This window comes from Rhinoderma darwinii, chromosome 1 (assembly GCF_050947455.1).
Source record: "Rhinoderma darwinii isolate aRhiDar2 chromosome 1, aRhiDar2.hap1, whole genome shotgun sequence".
Classification (NCBI taxonomy): Eukaryota; Metazoa; Chordata; class Amphibia; order Anura; family Rhinodermatidae; genus Rhinoderma; species Rhinoderma darwinii.
The window spans coordinates 412,730,076-412,747,238 of record NC_134687.1 but is presented as its reverse complement, the minus strand read 5'-3'; the positions used below and the strand labels follow the sequence as shown (position 1 = coordinate 412,747,238).

At 39.8% G+C, this 17,163-nt stretch overlaps 1 gene segment (V, D, J or C); it reads left to right on the top strand.

The window, feature by feature from the left end:
* The first annotated feature begins 2,933 nt into the window (after positions 1-2,933).
* On the top strand, positions 2,934-12,022 carry LOC142759429 (T cell receptor alpha chain constant-like). The segment is given in 5 exon segments: positions 2,934-3,036; positions 9,068-9,349; positions 10,000-10,053; positions 10,535-10,642; positions 11,929-12,022. Coding segments are annotated over 4 exon segments (546 nt in total).
* Positions 12,023-17,163: the final 5,141 nt, after the last annotated feature.

The following is a 17,163-nucleotide window of genomic DNA, read 5'->3' as shown; positions in this document are numbered from 1 at the left end:
TGAGTTTTCATGGAAAACACAAAATTGTCTGGGTGACCCCAAACTTTTGAACGGTAGTGTGTATATATATATATATATATATATATATATATATATGCACATATTCATACACGCACACATTTTTTTTTTGAGGGGCACATATGTATTGGGGCTATTCCCCCTGATGTTTTAAGTCCTTAGTGACGCCCCTGGCTGCTAGTGTTGCATTGTTGGATCACTTGGAAGACCCAGCGATGCAGCTGAAAGCTGTGGGCCAACGGCCCTGAGAAGTTTGGGGGGGGGGGCCCAAGAAGAACCTTTGCATAGGAGCCCATGAGCCTTTAGCTACGCCCCTGTATATATATATATATATATATATATATATATATACATAACATGTGTTTGTTTTAATTGTTGTTGCTATTATTGTGTGTCACCTATATTGTGTTCTGTTTTGGCATGCACCCTCTACAGGCAATCTTGCTAACTAATCAGAAGTAAATATTACATTGGAAAGTAGGCCAATTTGTAGGCATCACTGAGCGGTTTGGCAAAATCCTTTAGTTGTAGAATTTCAGATACTACCAGCTGTGAAATAAGACATTACCGAGGGCATGAAACAACCTTTAAAAGTAAGTCTTACAGTAGAGTTACTGCAGATATATGTGTAAAGTATTGAGGGGGTAAAAAATGTTTCCAGTCATCACTTTATCATCACACAATCATAATTATGTTTGCATTTTCTTCATCAAGCACAAGCTGAAAAATAACATAACTATTGGTTGTGAAGAGTGTCTCACTGTACACTAAAGTAGGAAAACGTTTCTCATAAACTCACAATTATAAGACAATAATATGAGTAATACATTCTTATTCTAAAGATCTATAATTCTTTGTGTTTAATGTGTATATTCTCACTTTTTAATTTTAATATATGAAAATGTGTGTGTGTGTGTTTGTATGTGTGTGTGTGTGTGTGTGTGTGTGTGTGTGTGTGTGTGCATCCTTGAAGATACGTTAATACCTAGAAATACTTTACTTATCAGACCCAGTTTGTATTTTGATTAAGTTTTTTTAAATGGATCAAAAATGGATCAAGAAAAATGTAAAGCTCTCAATGAAACGTTGTTTAGGTTCCATTCCTGCTTTTAAAAAGAAGTATGAACACAGCCTTGCAGTTCTACTATCAGTAATCAATAATCCTGGACCAGGGTTCGACTTGCCCACCAGAGTACCGGAGGATTCTCTAGTGGGCACCCACCTATGATACAATAATGGCCCGAGAAGGTGAAATAGAAGACTGCTGTACATTTGGAGCTGACTTTGTAGCCATCCACTTGCCGCTAGGGTCTGTTTCTTATGATTCACAAATATCCAATTTGACCTTATTAATGACATGTCCTTTATGTGCAATGATAACAATGGGCATAACAATCAAATGAACCCTAGTTCGATACTGTCCTGTATATTTACCATCAATAATTTATTAGCTATGAATCAACACTATCAACAGATTAATAAGAACCTGGACAGAGAAATTGGATGTCATATTCAGTAACCTAAGGAGGAAATATATTATCTTTATTCGCAAGTCTTAGAAACTGGCTTTATTCTAAGGATGAGGGTGTTTGTGTCACGACCTGCTTCACAGTGCTAAAACGGCTAGTGGCTGGACAATGATATTTGGAGGAGGCACCAAGGTGTCAGTAACTGGTAAGTAGTAAGGTTTAGTGTACATTGACTTGGGGCAGTATCATTCCTGGTAGTTACTTAAAGGGTAACTAAACGTTCACAAAATTTCTGACAAGTCATAATAACATGTCAGAAGTTTTATACAGGGTTTTATGGGGGTCCGAACGCTGAGACCCCCACCTATCGCTAAAAGGAAGCTGCACAAGCGCTCGGGTGAGCGCTAAGCCGCTTGGTTTCTTATCGGCTTTTCTCGGAAAACCGATGTAACGGTGTTCGGGTGTATACTACAGTATTGGTAAATATCTGGTGTTGGCCTATATTTTAGGTTAAAGCGAGTCTAATATGCTGTGCAGTAATATGCATTAATGTAATTTAAAGAGGCTCTGTCACCAGATTATAAATTCCCTATCTCCCTACCTAATCTGATCGGCGCTGTAATGTAGATTACAACAGTGGTTTTTATTTTGAAAAACGATAATTTTGAGCAAGTTATGAACAATTTTATATTTATGCTAATGATTATCTTAATAGACAACTGTGCGTTTTTTTTACTTTTTACCAACTGGGCGTTGTACAGCGGAGTGTATGACGCTGACCAATCAGTGACCAATCAGCGTCATACACTTCTCATCATTCCAGCCTAGCTTCTTTCACTGCACACACAGCGTGATCTTGCGAGATCACACTGTGCTGTCATTCACAGCGAGATCACGCTGTGCTGTGTGAGTAAGTCCCACAGAAACTTTACCGAAGTGTCGGGAGTGTGAATAGACATCGCATCCCGGCTGGGGGCGATGTCTATTCACTCTCACGACACTTCGGTAAAGTTAATGTGTGAGTAACAGACAGCACAGCGTGTTCTCGCGAGATCACGCTGTGCTGTCATTCACATCGATATCACGTTGTGTGTGCAGTGAAAGAAGCTGGGCTGGAACAATAAGAAGTGTATGACACTGATTGGTCACTGATTTGTCAGCGTCATACACTTCTCTTCACAACGCCCAGTTGGTAAAAAGTAAAAACACGCCCAGTTGTCTATTAAGAATTAGCATAAATCGAAAATTGTTCATAACTTGCTCAAAATTGATTGTTTTTCAAAATAAAAACACTGCTGTTATCTAAATTACAGTGCCGATCAGATTATGTAGGAGATAGGGCACTTATATTCTGGTGACAGAGCCTCTTTAACTGTTATTGTATATATTAGTTAAAAAAATAATAATAATACCGTAACAGTTAGTTTCTAGTGTTTGGCATCCATGATGTTAAAGGCTTTAGCTTTTTGTAATGTCATTCAGCGTTGTGATAGTACTGGCTTCAACAAGCTGATATTTGGGCAAGGAACCAGGCTGTACATTACATCTGGTAAGTGTATATTATCTAGCCTTCTAATAAGGCTAAGCTAAAGACAACATATTTGTACTGTCTTAAAATAACCTTACACCAAGGCTTTCACTTTATTTCATTCGGACAGATGTAGGCTAGCTCAGTCTGCAATTGATGCTTCTTCTGTGCAACCTGATAACTCTATTACTAAAGTTAAAGGGACTGTTTCATCAGGAAAACCGATGTAGTCCCATTGGTGATCAGTTGTTTGCCACAGGTCCAGCAGCAGAAACCGACGGTGATAAGCCATTAGTGCCCATTCATGAGAATGGGTCACCATTTGACACATGGTTGTTCTCCAGATCTAAAGACACTCATTAATGCGGGTCTCTGTTCTGGCTAATAGGGAAGATCCTAAATGTGGACCCGCTCTATGATGTCTGTATACCCTTATAAGGCTTAGGCTTGTCCTGATTTTACAAGTAGATTTACCAAAATCCTATAGAGGACCCTTAATAACATGGCATACTTACACCATTCTATGAGGTGTAACGTGTATGTAATTATGAAAAATAAAATATAATAAACATATGTGAGTTATGAGATATTGTAAAGCCAGAACTTATTGTGTAATACGAATTTAGGCAAATTGACTTTTGGTGCAGGAACCAATCTTCTTGTTGTTCCTAGTAAGTGTTTATTAATTATATTACATGGAGTTCACAATATAATGTGGAGATTATAACAGTTTGTACTAAAATAATAATATGCACTTAATAGCAGACTTAGGTATTTAGTATATACAGGTATATATATATATATATATATATATATATATATATATATATATATATATATGTCAAAAAACTGCGAAAAAAAGCAGCACCGTTCAATTAGTGCAGGGTGCAATGTTCCTGTTCGGACACACGACCAATGTCCTAGAATACTCAGCAGAATCCAAAATACAAGACAGCACTCCAAATGCAGTAAAGAAATAGGATCACTTTAATCACCACTTGCGACGTTTCAGCCCTACTCCATGGGGCCTTTCTCAAGCAAAGAAAGGTCCCACGGAGTAGGTCTGAAAAGTCGTAAGTGGTGACTAAAGTGATCCTAATTTTTCACTGAATTTGGAGTGCTGTCTTGTATTTTGGATTCTGATATATATATACTGACCATAAATTCAGTTTTAGCTTGCATGAGATAAATTAGTGTTTTTCCATGCATTAAGTTTAGTCGCATATCAATGGCATATACAATGAAAACTGCTGGGACCCCCACGTTCCTGAGATCCCATTAATGTAATAATGGAAAAGCACTTTAAACTGTTCTCTAGGTTTTGCTACATACTGTACAAAGGTGAGTGTACATTTGGTACAAGGTTTTTGCTATGGTGCTTACTACGGTGTTAACAGCAATTATAAGTATGTATTTGGATCAGGGACACAACTGACTGTGCTACCAAGTGAGTATTCATAAAGATATAAGTAAATTCAATGATGTCCGCATATTTTCCCAGTAATATTGTACTCAGTCCATTTAGTGAATAGTCTAGCTTTAGCATGGTATAATCCCTCATCATATACATAGATGTTGTAGCTGTTAAATTTACTGCATTAGAGGACCCAATATAAATATTAGAACTACTAAATGTGAAGTATCATGAAATGGTATGGAACACAATTGTGTGATATAGTAAGTTATCATTGCTGTGAGTAGCTCTCCTTTGATTTTAAGGTGTTTAATGGGGTTGCCTGGTCTCAATAAATTAATGTTATTCTTTAATAAATAAAGTTATAGAATGTTCGAAAATAAATTTCTCACTCATTTTCAAGATCTCTGCTTGCTGTTATTTAGTAGGAACAGTCATTGTTTACTTCCAGTGGATACAATTCTGTCTATGGTCATGTGATGTACATACAGGTGCACGGCATGTTACAGTTACAGTATGTGTATCAGAGCGGTGTCCTTTTAACAATCCTAGCACCTGTGTGTCCATCACATGACCATGGACAGAATTGTATCCACTGGAAGTAAACAATGACTGATCTATATTGCTGAAACTGGACAATCCCTTTAAAGAAGAGAAAAAGTCACTGTGGGGTTCTGCCGGGATACTGTATAAGAAGTTGTTTGCAGAGTCCTTATACAGAAGAGCTGCTTTAGCTGTTTTATTTGAACTGTCTATGGCCCATCCAAACTATTTTAAAGGCTTCTTTGACATAATTTTTTTGTGTGTTTTTTTAAAAATTAATATTTATATATAAAAATATGTATCAGTGTATTTGGTGCAACTTACTAAATGCTTTTTATTAAAAATGATTTTAACTTTTTGAGACACAGCTGCTTTGTATTCTGTATACAGAGCAGCTGTATCTAGTGCTGAGACCTGAATCTGTCAGGTCAGCGGGACTGACGGGTTTAGGGACAGCCGGTCCTGCCATATGCATTCTGGCTGATATTTGTTGATGCTGGCAATGTGCTTCTTGAACCTATGTACAGTAGTTAGCTTTTTTTTTTATTTTGTAATGCTTATACAGACTGCTGTATTGTACTGTGACCCCAAACAAGGTGGCCCCCCGTTTATATACATATATATATATATATATATATATATATATATATATATATATATATATATATATATATATATATATATATTTAATATCCGACAATCCAGGTTCTGTATTTGATACTTACTATTGCATAGATTTCCTTAGGTCCATTTTTGCACTTAGTTTTCTTTTTCTCGCTGGCAGTAATACAGACATTGGACTGCCCCATTTATGTTAAGGTGTATAACAATGTGAACTAGTGGAACAGGTTTCAAGTTCATCTTTGGAGCGGGCACAAGACTGCGTGTTATACCTAGTAAGATAGTGTTTATTTGTCACCTCTATCACCGTATTTTTCTTACTATGATGTGCTATTGTTACTTGATGACCTTATAATTTATACAATATAAAGACATTGGTTTGTCAGATGAATGGTAAGAAATAAGATCTTGTCTTTTGTGTAGTATTATCCTTTAAGAAATAGAACATGGTTTGCCGAAGTAGTTGTAGACTGTAGACTGTAACTGTAGAGGGTATCTTTTTTTGTAAAGTTGTCGGTGCATGTGTGAATACAGGTGTAGGATGGGGAAAATTGATATTTGGAGTTGGGACACAATTGAAAGTTATTGCAAGTAAGTCATCATGGTTTATTAGGATAAGTATTGTTTGTCCAATAGATTTTTTAAATGAGGCTTTTGAGAGAATTATTGAAGTTTTCGTTACGTATGTCATATAAACGACCATAGATATGTTATAACATATATATTACATTATAATAGAGGTATTCTAACTGGAATAAAGCTTCAACATCATACTTTTAATGCTACCAGATTTACTACAGTTATGTAATTCTTATCAAAAACACAGAATGTCCTACAATAAAAATGTAGATTTGAACCCATGCGGGGGGGGGGGGGGACGACACTGTTTTATGGACTATAAACAGTGTTTTCTCATGAATAAGTACATACTTATACTACGTGCCTCCAGTCTCTCCCTCACTTCTTTTCTGGATTATTAAGACATACATGAGCAGTAACATACTATATAGACGTGATAACTGGTTTATGTACTAGAGTTTTTGACTGTGATAATACTGGTGCTCGGAAGTTTGTTTTTGGAGAAGGAACAAAGCTCAGCGTTTATCCCAGTAAGTGATCATATTTATTAAGAGGGTGTAAATACTTGTGACCCATATTTTTAGACATTGTGATACTTGTCCATTGATGTCATATTTTGTCTCCTGATTTTATGCTTTTACTTTTTCCAATAAGGTCACACTTGGGGAACCCATCATAATCTTATTATATAATAACTTCATTTTATTTTTGCTGGAATCCATATAAATAGAGCCACATTCTAAAACTATACTATATTATTTTGCAATAAGGTACTTGTGTGTCCTTATTTTTATTATTTTGCAAGTGCAAATACAAAAAATATTTTATGATGACAAATGGTCTGCAAAGACATACAGCAGCTTGTCCTTTTTGTGGAACTTTATTGTACTGTGTATATAATAGCTACAAGCACATATTCGGCTCGGGCACACAGCTGACTATTAGTTTAGGTGAGTACTGCATGAAGCGATTTCTCACTATATTGTAAATAGCAACACATTCGATAATGTCCAACAACTAGAATGGTCATCGAAAGTAAATATGCACACGTGGATTATTGTGTATGGCCTGACAGCTCCGCTCCCTAATAAAGCTGGGAGAGGCTAAAAAGAACCACAACCTGTCATTCTAGTGATCTGTGGGGGTCTCAGACCTAGACCCCCCCCAACAGATACTTTGTATCTCATTGTCACAGATCATGATCAATAGACGCCATGTAATATTACTGGTTGCGGCAAGGGAAATGTGAACATGTCCTTTTCTTTGTCATTGTAAGCTGCTGAACAAATGGGGTGGTATTGATGGGCCATTTGTAAACTTTAGCAACGATAGAGTTCAGCTAATTGAACCCTCATAACCCTCATAACCCTTTTAACCCTCATAATGTAGCTCATTCAGTTAAATAACCCATTACTATACTAGTATCCTTCATTTGCAGTATATCATGTATCATGATAAGATCTATCTACAACTTTTACACTATTCTTGTTGTGGTACCGTGTCCAAAATTCAGAATTTGTTACATGATTAACCATTGTGTGACTATAGTGGAGGAAGTTACAAATTACTTTTTGGGAAAGGAACTGTGCTAACTATCAAGCCTAGTAAGTATGTACAAATTATGCATCCCAGGGTTAGTTTATATCAAAGTGAATGCGCTTGTCAGAGTATTCTACGTGAGTTTTTCAACAGTAAACTATTACCTATCTTAGAATCATGTATCTATGTGCAGATGGTATTACTTGGCTTGAGATCACAATTCATGGTAATGAGTACTATGGTCATGGACGGTGTTCAGAGGCTTTAGAAAGCGCCATCTACTTACTGTAAAATAGAGATGATAAAGTATTTCTTTGGCAGGTTTTGCTCACTACATATTTGCTGAACGTTCTATATCAGTTCTATTGTAGCCAACCTGAAATGCAATATATTGAGCCACACTCTCGGACAGACAACTGTCGGTCAGTTATTATACATGCAATATATGTGCCCCAATGTCTACTGGAGAGTTTGTAGGTAGTCACTGTAGAGAGGTTACTAGTTGTGCCACTAATGCGGCCCGGCAGCTTGTATTTGGATCGGGCACTAGGGTGAAGGTGCTGCCTAGTAATTATTACACTCAAATTGTTAAAAGCTTTAATTCTATTTGGAAAAAAAAAAGGATTTCGGTAAATTTAGAAGCTGACAGTATGTATCCACGTCAAGGGGATCTGATATGGCTACTAATGTTTTTCTAAGGACTACCATGTAACGTTGGAGGATTAGACAACCGACGTATTTTACAGTAGAGGAACACAGAGCTTATAACCTGTATGTTACCTGATTATTCCGGTTCTGACTTCTCTTGTTACATTGTAGTGATGTATTGATATGATGAGTCCCTTTAATGATACTTTAAGGATCATTGACAAGGGTCCTCTTTTATTATTTTGTCAGAAATTAAATTATTGAAGATATACAACCTTTATTTTATTCCTCTGCCTCCAGAATGTTGAAAAAAATCTCAAAGCACTATCTGATAAAATGCAGAAATATGTATATATGTATGGTACCTCCCTTGTAATCCACAGACCTCAATATACCAACATATGCAATACAGCAAAGGTTTCCAATCTTTTTTCTTTAGTATCATCCTTAAATAGGACAGGCAGTCTTGAGCCACATCTAGAGCTAAACAAACCAAAAACTATCAAAGGTTCTAATCTCTTCACAGAGATTTAAATGAATGGGCAAATTACAAGTAAGAACAAATAAACCAAAAAACGAATAAATTCAGCGTGAAAAAAATTATGCACATTTTTATTAATCATTTGATTATGGCTGACTTCACATCACCTCTGTGGTGCACAGTTGGCATTTTGAAGAAAAAAAGAGTACATTTTCTTGATTTTTTAGGAACAGAACGGACAATTCCTTCGGTATATCAGCTGAAGTCCTACACGCCAGAAGCGGGTCTCCCGGACACGGTGTGCCTGGTTACTGACTTCCCATCTCCTAATAACACATTGGATGTAGATGAACGAGCAATACAGCTGAATGATAAAGCTGTGCTGGATAAGTCCAACAATGATGTGTGGAGATACAGCGCAGTCATATGGGACACGGACAATCCCTCCAAGAACCTATCCTGTAAAGTCAACTATGGCGGAGAAGCTGTCCCTCAGGAAAATTCTATAGGTAAATTATATCTTAGGCTGGTGTGTACTTCACTCTGCGCTGTTCACATGTGAGTTTAAAAATGCCCCTACTTATCCCCGAGACTTTCCTACAATTGATGATACAGCCACATTAAGTTATTGTATTATGGCCGCAACACCCAGACTCCCTTCCATTCTACTAATCTGAACTTAAATCACTATAAAACCCGTGGTAATCTCAGGTGTCCGGGTGTTGCGGCTATAATATGGATATAGACATGTAAATTGATCCCTCTCGATTTTTTTGTCATTCCCTCTAATACCCATGCTGCACAATACATTCTATTGGTGCTAATAGCAAGGATGCCTCTCAGGAATTTGCGGCCAAGGATATGTAGTATTCCACTTATTGGAGGTGAACCCTGCCACTGTGAACACCTTGACCAGACTGTGATAGAGCACTAGTACTCCGGACGTCCGGCCTGCCAGCTGTCTCGCTGGGTCAAACCACACTGCCCCTTGGTTGCTGCAGATACACATGACATACTCTAATTTACATATTTATACATAAATAATTGTTTTTTGTTGATCATTACTTTATTATAAAGGCCATATTCAAAATAGTTCAAGCCCTTCTTTTCTTTTATTAGTGTATGAATAAATTACTGACATGATGTTCACTGTTTTTAGATGATACTTCTCAGACATGTCTAACAAGAACTATTAGTGAGAATTTTATAACAGGTAAGTAAAGTTAAAAACGAAACAAGATACTAGCATTGTTAAGAAATAAAGTAGGCTATTATGAGGTTCATTCGGGGCAGTGTTGCCCAAACTGTAACTCCCAGTTTGCTTAGGGTTTTTGTTTTTCAACAGCTGAGCCACAGGTTGGAAACCAGTTCATTAGTGGATAAGGATGGGTCTTTACTTCACCTTGTTTGCAGAATTAGTATTATTACAATTAAATCCCATTGTTTGATATCCGAACACTTCTTAATGGGTAACCTGGAGTTTTTTCCCCTTCATGGGCAACCCCAACTCCAGCTCGCTAAAGCTGTTTGACAGAAGGGGGAGCATTCTAAGGCTATACTCTGGCTTAGATTTATTAGTTGCTTAGCCCACCTATATAATAACCTCCATAATCTGCACCCATCAACACAGAAGGGGCGTCATTATCTGTTTCATCATTATTTAACATGAATTTTCACTCATTGTTTTCTTATAGATATGCACTTAAACAGTTTGTCCTTCTCTGTTCTTGGATTGAGGCTTTTAGTCATCAAAGGGATAATATTTAACTTGGTATCAACAGCAAAACTCTGGTCCATTTAAGGTACAGTATGTGCTTAAAATTTCAGATGTTTGTCTTGAGGGAAGGAGCAGTAATATGCGGTTGAAAGACCCAGGCCTCTGAGTCTGTTCTAAAAATGTGGTCGCATGCAAACTATGCTAAGGACAGGAAATTACTGCAAATACATTTTCAAGCTTAAAGGGGTTGTCCATGAATAAATTGTATTTATATTTTAACCTAATTGGACATATATAAGTAACTTTCTAATATAATATCTATTTACCTCTGGCTTTGTTACTTGGTTCTGATTTGCGGTCACGTGACCGCACCCAGAGTGAATTTTTAATTTCCTGTGACGTTCCGTGTCTTTTCTCAGCCAGCAATTCCGGCTGAGCAGGGCACGGCGCGTCATCAACTAGGTTTACAGGCAGTGGCCGGGGTGGATATTTCATGAGCTCTTCAGAGCTCCGCCTCTTCTGGTCCCGCCGCCTGTAAACATAGTTGATGACACGCCGTGTCTCCACACAGCTGGAAGTGCTGTCTGAGAAAAGCCACGGAGCGTCAGCTCTGCTTGTACACGCCCCCTCCTCCTTTTTTTTTGCGTTTTTTGCATTGAAATCAATGGTGGAAAAAAAACTACCTAAAGTCATGACAAACACACAAAGCCAAATATGCATTTGTTAACCATTGTAATATGTGAATAGGATTTAATTAAATGACATTCACATCTGGACATGTGTGTTCGTACCGCAAAAGTCCTCCATCCAGGATACTTGCGAAAAGTCTCTACGAGGCAGTGCGGGGGAAGGGAGTGCCCCTCTGTGCAGCCATAGAACTATTACTTCACCACTACATGGGTAACTGAAGCATTGAATCAATTCCCACTGCAAATTCAGGTTGTTTAGAAACAGCACATCTGTAATATTCTATTCTGTTTAATGGGAGCATAGTACAGGGAAGGTCCGCTGCACTATTAGCCCAAACGGCACAAAAAACAATTGGGCTGTTTGGCTACTAGCAACTAACAAACAATACTCATAGTTATAAATCTGCTATATTCATGAGGAGAGTGCTCTCCCTGGTTTCCCCGACCCTCTAGTGATTGATGGCTGGCAAATATCTGTCTGTATACATGGCAACTATCAATCTCTGGTGAGGACTATAAGTCCGCTGAATACTTTGAAAGCTGCTATTAGCCAAAAGGCAAAATATTTTTTGTGCTATTGGGCTAATAGTGCAGCGGACCTTTCCCCATATTATGCTCCCATTAGCAGGACAAAATACGTTATTGTGTAATTAATATGTCTCTTGTCTCTTTCTTTCCACAGGACCTCTGACACACGCATTGCACCAATGTATACCGATTTTTGCATGTAATATATGCTTCAATGGAAACCGTTTTCTTCCAACCTTTTTAAACATTTGCTACCAAAAATTTGCATATGATATAATTTATTCTTTGTGAATTCATTTTTTAAAATAAAAGATAAGATTCGTAATAAGCATTAAATAGTTTATTACATGTATGACAAATGCAGCAGAGTTTACTCAAATATGTACTGGTTGCTCACTGGCATGTAGGCGTTTTATTGATATATGGATTGAGATGTGGGTGGTAAGTGACTGCCTGAGTTTTCTGACTATACGCAAAAATCTCATATCTTAGGTTAATGCAACAGTAAAACATTTTAAAAAATAAAACACACTTAGGCCTCATGCACACGACCGTAGCCATGTGCACGGTCATGATTTTCGGGTCGGAGGGCCGCAGAGTTTCACCTGCGGGCCGCCCGCAAATCGCGGGCAGTGCACGTGTCCATGTGCATTAATTTCTATGAGCCTGGACCGCAAAACACGGCCGTAATAAAACATGTCCATTCTTTTTGCGGTCCAGGCTCCAGGGCCATGCACGGACCGTGGAAACCACGGTCGGGTGCATGGGCCCATTGAAATGAATGGGGCCGCAATTCATACGCAGATTTAATACGTTCGTGTGCATTGGGCCTTAGAGTCTATTCATACGTTGCTGTTCAGGAAAACCCATACGTTTTTACCATGATTTGTTGCGTTTTTATTGCGGTCACGTATTTAACTGCAGCCGCAATGAAAAATATACCAAATCACAGTAAAAATGCGTGCGCTTTTCAGATGCAGATTTTTTATGTGGTTCTAACTGCAGCTCAATAGAAACATTTGAATGGACTATTAGCCTGGGTTTTCACATGGCGGAGTTGTTGCGTTTATTTGTGTGTGATTACCACGAAATCGGGTCAAAAAAGTTGGCGTTTTGCCAAAAATTCACGGTAATCTCACCCAAAAATGCACCAAACTTTCAGTGTGAAAACCCAGCCTTAAGTAGATGGGGGAGGGGGGAAAGATTTGTGATGAGAGGAGAAGGCAGGTTTGGGGGAGAAGTATAGGCATAAGAGGAGGGGGGAGAAGGTTGTGACTAAACTCCATAGAAGTGAAGAAGGAAGTTGGAAAGTGAAGAGGATAAAGCAAGAGGTGGAAGAGGGAAAGTAGAAATTTCAGAGAGGAATTAGGAAGGGGAGGAACATACGGTTATTTCACTTTGAAAGGTGCTGTGCTGGGAGTCAAAAGATGAATTCTGCTGATGGCTCCTCATAGGGATGTACTGTAAACAGGGTTAGGGGTGTCCTTTGGAGTGCTGTTCTACAGCCTCCGTTGGCTCAACACTCCTAATAGAAGGATCGGAAGCTGGAGTTAAGATGGTGCCCCATAAACTGTGTAAAGGTAATGTGCCCTGTTGTACACACCTAAGGCCGGTCCTGATCTTTCCAGAGAAAAATGCCTCTTTCTCTACTTATTAGACCCCCCGCAACTGTTCACTTACTCTGAAATTACTGCTTTTTCCAGCTCCTCAAGATAAGATGGACTATCAGTTCACTGAAGGATCATGCTACAGCTGCCCACAGAAGTCTATGAAGAGGATGAGGGGGAGGAAGGAGCAGAGTGGGAGAGACAGAGGAGAGGAGACACCGTAGAGATGACTGTTGTATGGTGTTCTCCATGATTTTGCAGCTCCTAATAAGTGTTCTTTCTCACCCCTGTGCTGAATTCTCAGCTACACTACTCACTACTGCTGTATGACATCATCTATTTTGCTGGTGATATATATATATATATATATATATATATATATATATATATATATATATATATATATATATGTATATTAGATGGAGATAGAAGAGCAGGATTCTCCTTTTCTCTGTTTGCAGTTAATAGCAGACATGATAGCAGTTAACCGCCACTCACTAGCTCAGGTAAAAATAAGAATTAGAGATAGAGCCTGCAGAGGAGAAAACTGCTAAAAGATGCAGAATACATGTCAAACAATGACCAGAAATCGTGTTATTCCACATGTACACACATATATCACATCTTATTCTGAAAAGTCACCTGAAAAATTAGGTATGCTTCAAGGTCGAGAATTCACATTGCAGTTCAAATGCATTTTTTGATGCGATTTTCGAAAAAAGTGCGGAAAAATGGTGCAGCTTTGCAGAGATTTGCAGCAAAAAATGCATTTAAACCATGACGTCAATTCTCAGCCAAACACAGTACAAATCTTTAACTTCTCATACACAATTAGAAACAAATATACTTTAAAAGTGAGAATGGTGCTTGAAATAAGACGTAAATATACTTTATATCTGCCTGGGGGCATTGGACTGTCAGGACAAGAAGCCAATTATATTACAGACATATTCACACCTTGTGAGGCCCTCATCTCCCCTAGAAGCATTGTAGTAATCCAGCGTGTGGCAGAGCATGCCATAATTGTTTCCTCACAGATTCTGTATTAATCTTGACTTGCCTAAGTAGAGTCGTGTGTTATTGAACATTCTACTTATCCCTTCTTTTTTCACCCCTACCTCTGAGAAAAAGACACGTGACAACCGAGGTTGGATGTGAAATGGCCACAGCAGCCGTTTATTAATTTACATTGTTTTATAAAATGCAATTTTGATCCGAAACATTCGGATAACCAATTAGGAATCCAACCAGAGAATTCCTCCTATAATTTACATGACCCAACATGGGTCAGAATCATAAATAACAATTAACATTAACATTAATCCGAGCAGGGGAAGTCCTTGAAGCCATTTTTAGATATGCTTTACCTCGAGTTAGCCATCTGCAACCACCACCAACAATTTACCTCCAGCCGTAAACCAGCTCGGAGGCACCACTCACCTCTGCAGATGGCTCCAACCACCAGAAGACCACTTCAAAGGGATAACACCCTATGAAGTCTTCAAACCATGTACCTTTTTTGGGGGACGCATACCCCCGATGCGACCCCCCCACCATTTCGTACTGACCAACCTCAAGGACTCCCCCCGCCAGCTGCTATGACACCTGGACCTGCTCCAAATGAAAAAATAAAAACAACACGTTAAATAAGCATACGATAAAACAAAACAATCATAGACAAACGCACACAAAGAACAACACAAGGGACACCACCCCAATAAAGGGCGGGAGGGTGGGAGCTTATAACTTTCTGTGTTCTTCCTCCTGCTGCTTCAGGCTCAATGCCAAAAACAGCGGGAAGACTGGTAACGTCCCCTGACTCCTCCCTACCCCTCTTCTACCTCCCCCTGCTACTCCCTCCTTCTCCCTCTTAATTAACCCTTTCCCTACTAGGTCCTGTCATGGAGGCTTCCCTCTGAAGCCCTGCGTGCTGCGTCCAGCCTCTTCTTGACTTGCCTAAGTAGAGTCGTGTGTTATTGAACATTCTACTTATCCCTTCTTTTTTCACCCCTACCTCTGAGAAAAAGACACGTGACAACCGAGGTTGGATGTGAAATGGCCACAGCAGCCGTTTATTAATTTACATTGTTTTATAAAATGCAATTTTGATCCGAAACATTCGGATAACTAATTAGGAATCCAACCAGAGAATTCCTCCTATAATTCACATGACCCAACATGGGTCAGAATCATAAATAACAATTAACATTAACATTAATCCGAGCAGGGGAAGTCCTTAAAGCCATTTTTAGATATGCTTTACCTTGAGTTAGCCATCTGCAACCACCACCAACAATTTACCTCCAGCCGTAAACCAGCTCGGAGGCACCGCTCACCTCTGCAGATGGCTCCAACCACCAGAAGACCACTTCAAAGGGATAACACCCTATGAAGTCTTCAAACCATGTACCTTTTTTGGGGGACGCATACCCCCGATGCGACCCCCCCACCATTTCGTACTGACCAACCTCAAGGACTCCCCCCGCCACAGCGAAACAGGCCTTGACCACCTTAAGCCTGTGAGTTCCGCCACACCAGCACCACCCTTTCAATTCCTTCTGCTAGCGCCAGGCTCCACAAATCAATCCCAACCTCGGTCAGATGCACCCCATCACTCCTCCAGTAATTCCCTACTCCTGACTCCAAATCCCTGTGCCGCACACAAATGCCCCCATTCTTGGCCACAAAACGGGACACCGCCCGATTCACTTTAATGCGAGCCTTATTGACCCTCTCCACCGACCAAGCCAGCCGCCAATGCTTCCTTGGAACTATGTCGGACCAAACTATCACTAGTCTGGGATAAGATGCCCACAAACATAACATATCATGTTTGATATCCCGCACCAACTTCCGAAAAGGGCGAACCCACAAATCATTTCCCCCCACGTGCAATACCAGGACTTCCGGAACCCTATCCAGCCGAGAGTATGTCTGAAACTCTGCTAAAACCCGGCTCCACAACATACCTCTAAATCCCAGCCAATGCAAAACCGTGTCCTGCCGCAGAATGCGCAGCTGGTGGCCGTCAGGGCGGACGTCCGCCCTCACGTAAGAGTGGCCCACGTAAGAGTGGCCCAACAACCACACAAGACACGGGAGCTGATCTGAAACGGAAAAGAAAATTAAATACAAGCACACACGCTTTTAACACCAAATAACAACATGACTCATAACAAATGAGGGCGCACGTAGGACCTAAACCTGTTGGACTCCCAATGGCCAATGTGCCGCACCCCCTCGTCGTCCAACCCCCAGCGCCCCGCCTCGGTTGCTGCGCCAATCCTAAAGGAGTGAGATGAGTAAGGGCCTGCAGCGACTCCGACCGCCGCCAAGCATTTCTCAAATACTGCACCAAATTGATATCTGGACAAAAATGACCCATTCTCGTGACGTAGCAACGGCAACTCGGGCGACCCCACCTGTGGTTTAAAAGCACGCATACAAGTGACCGGACACATCGCCGATCCCGGGAGGGCAAACAAAACTATGCGCTTTCCTTTGCCCATTTGGTCAGTTTTTGACCGCCGCAACCATACCTCGAGTCTATCCCCACATAGACCCACCTCCTCCAGTCTCAACCCCCCTGCCAGCTTGGTACTAGGTGAAACCAGCTTGCCAAGTCGAAATGCACCAAAAAACGCTAAGGAAAATGCTAACTGAAATAACTCAACCTCGGACGAAGAACGACAGACAAACACTAGCGATACGCCCAAAGAAACGAGGAGAGCAAAAGACACGGGCCGTCTACAATCTGCTTCGACCCTACCTCGACGCAGACC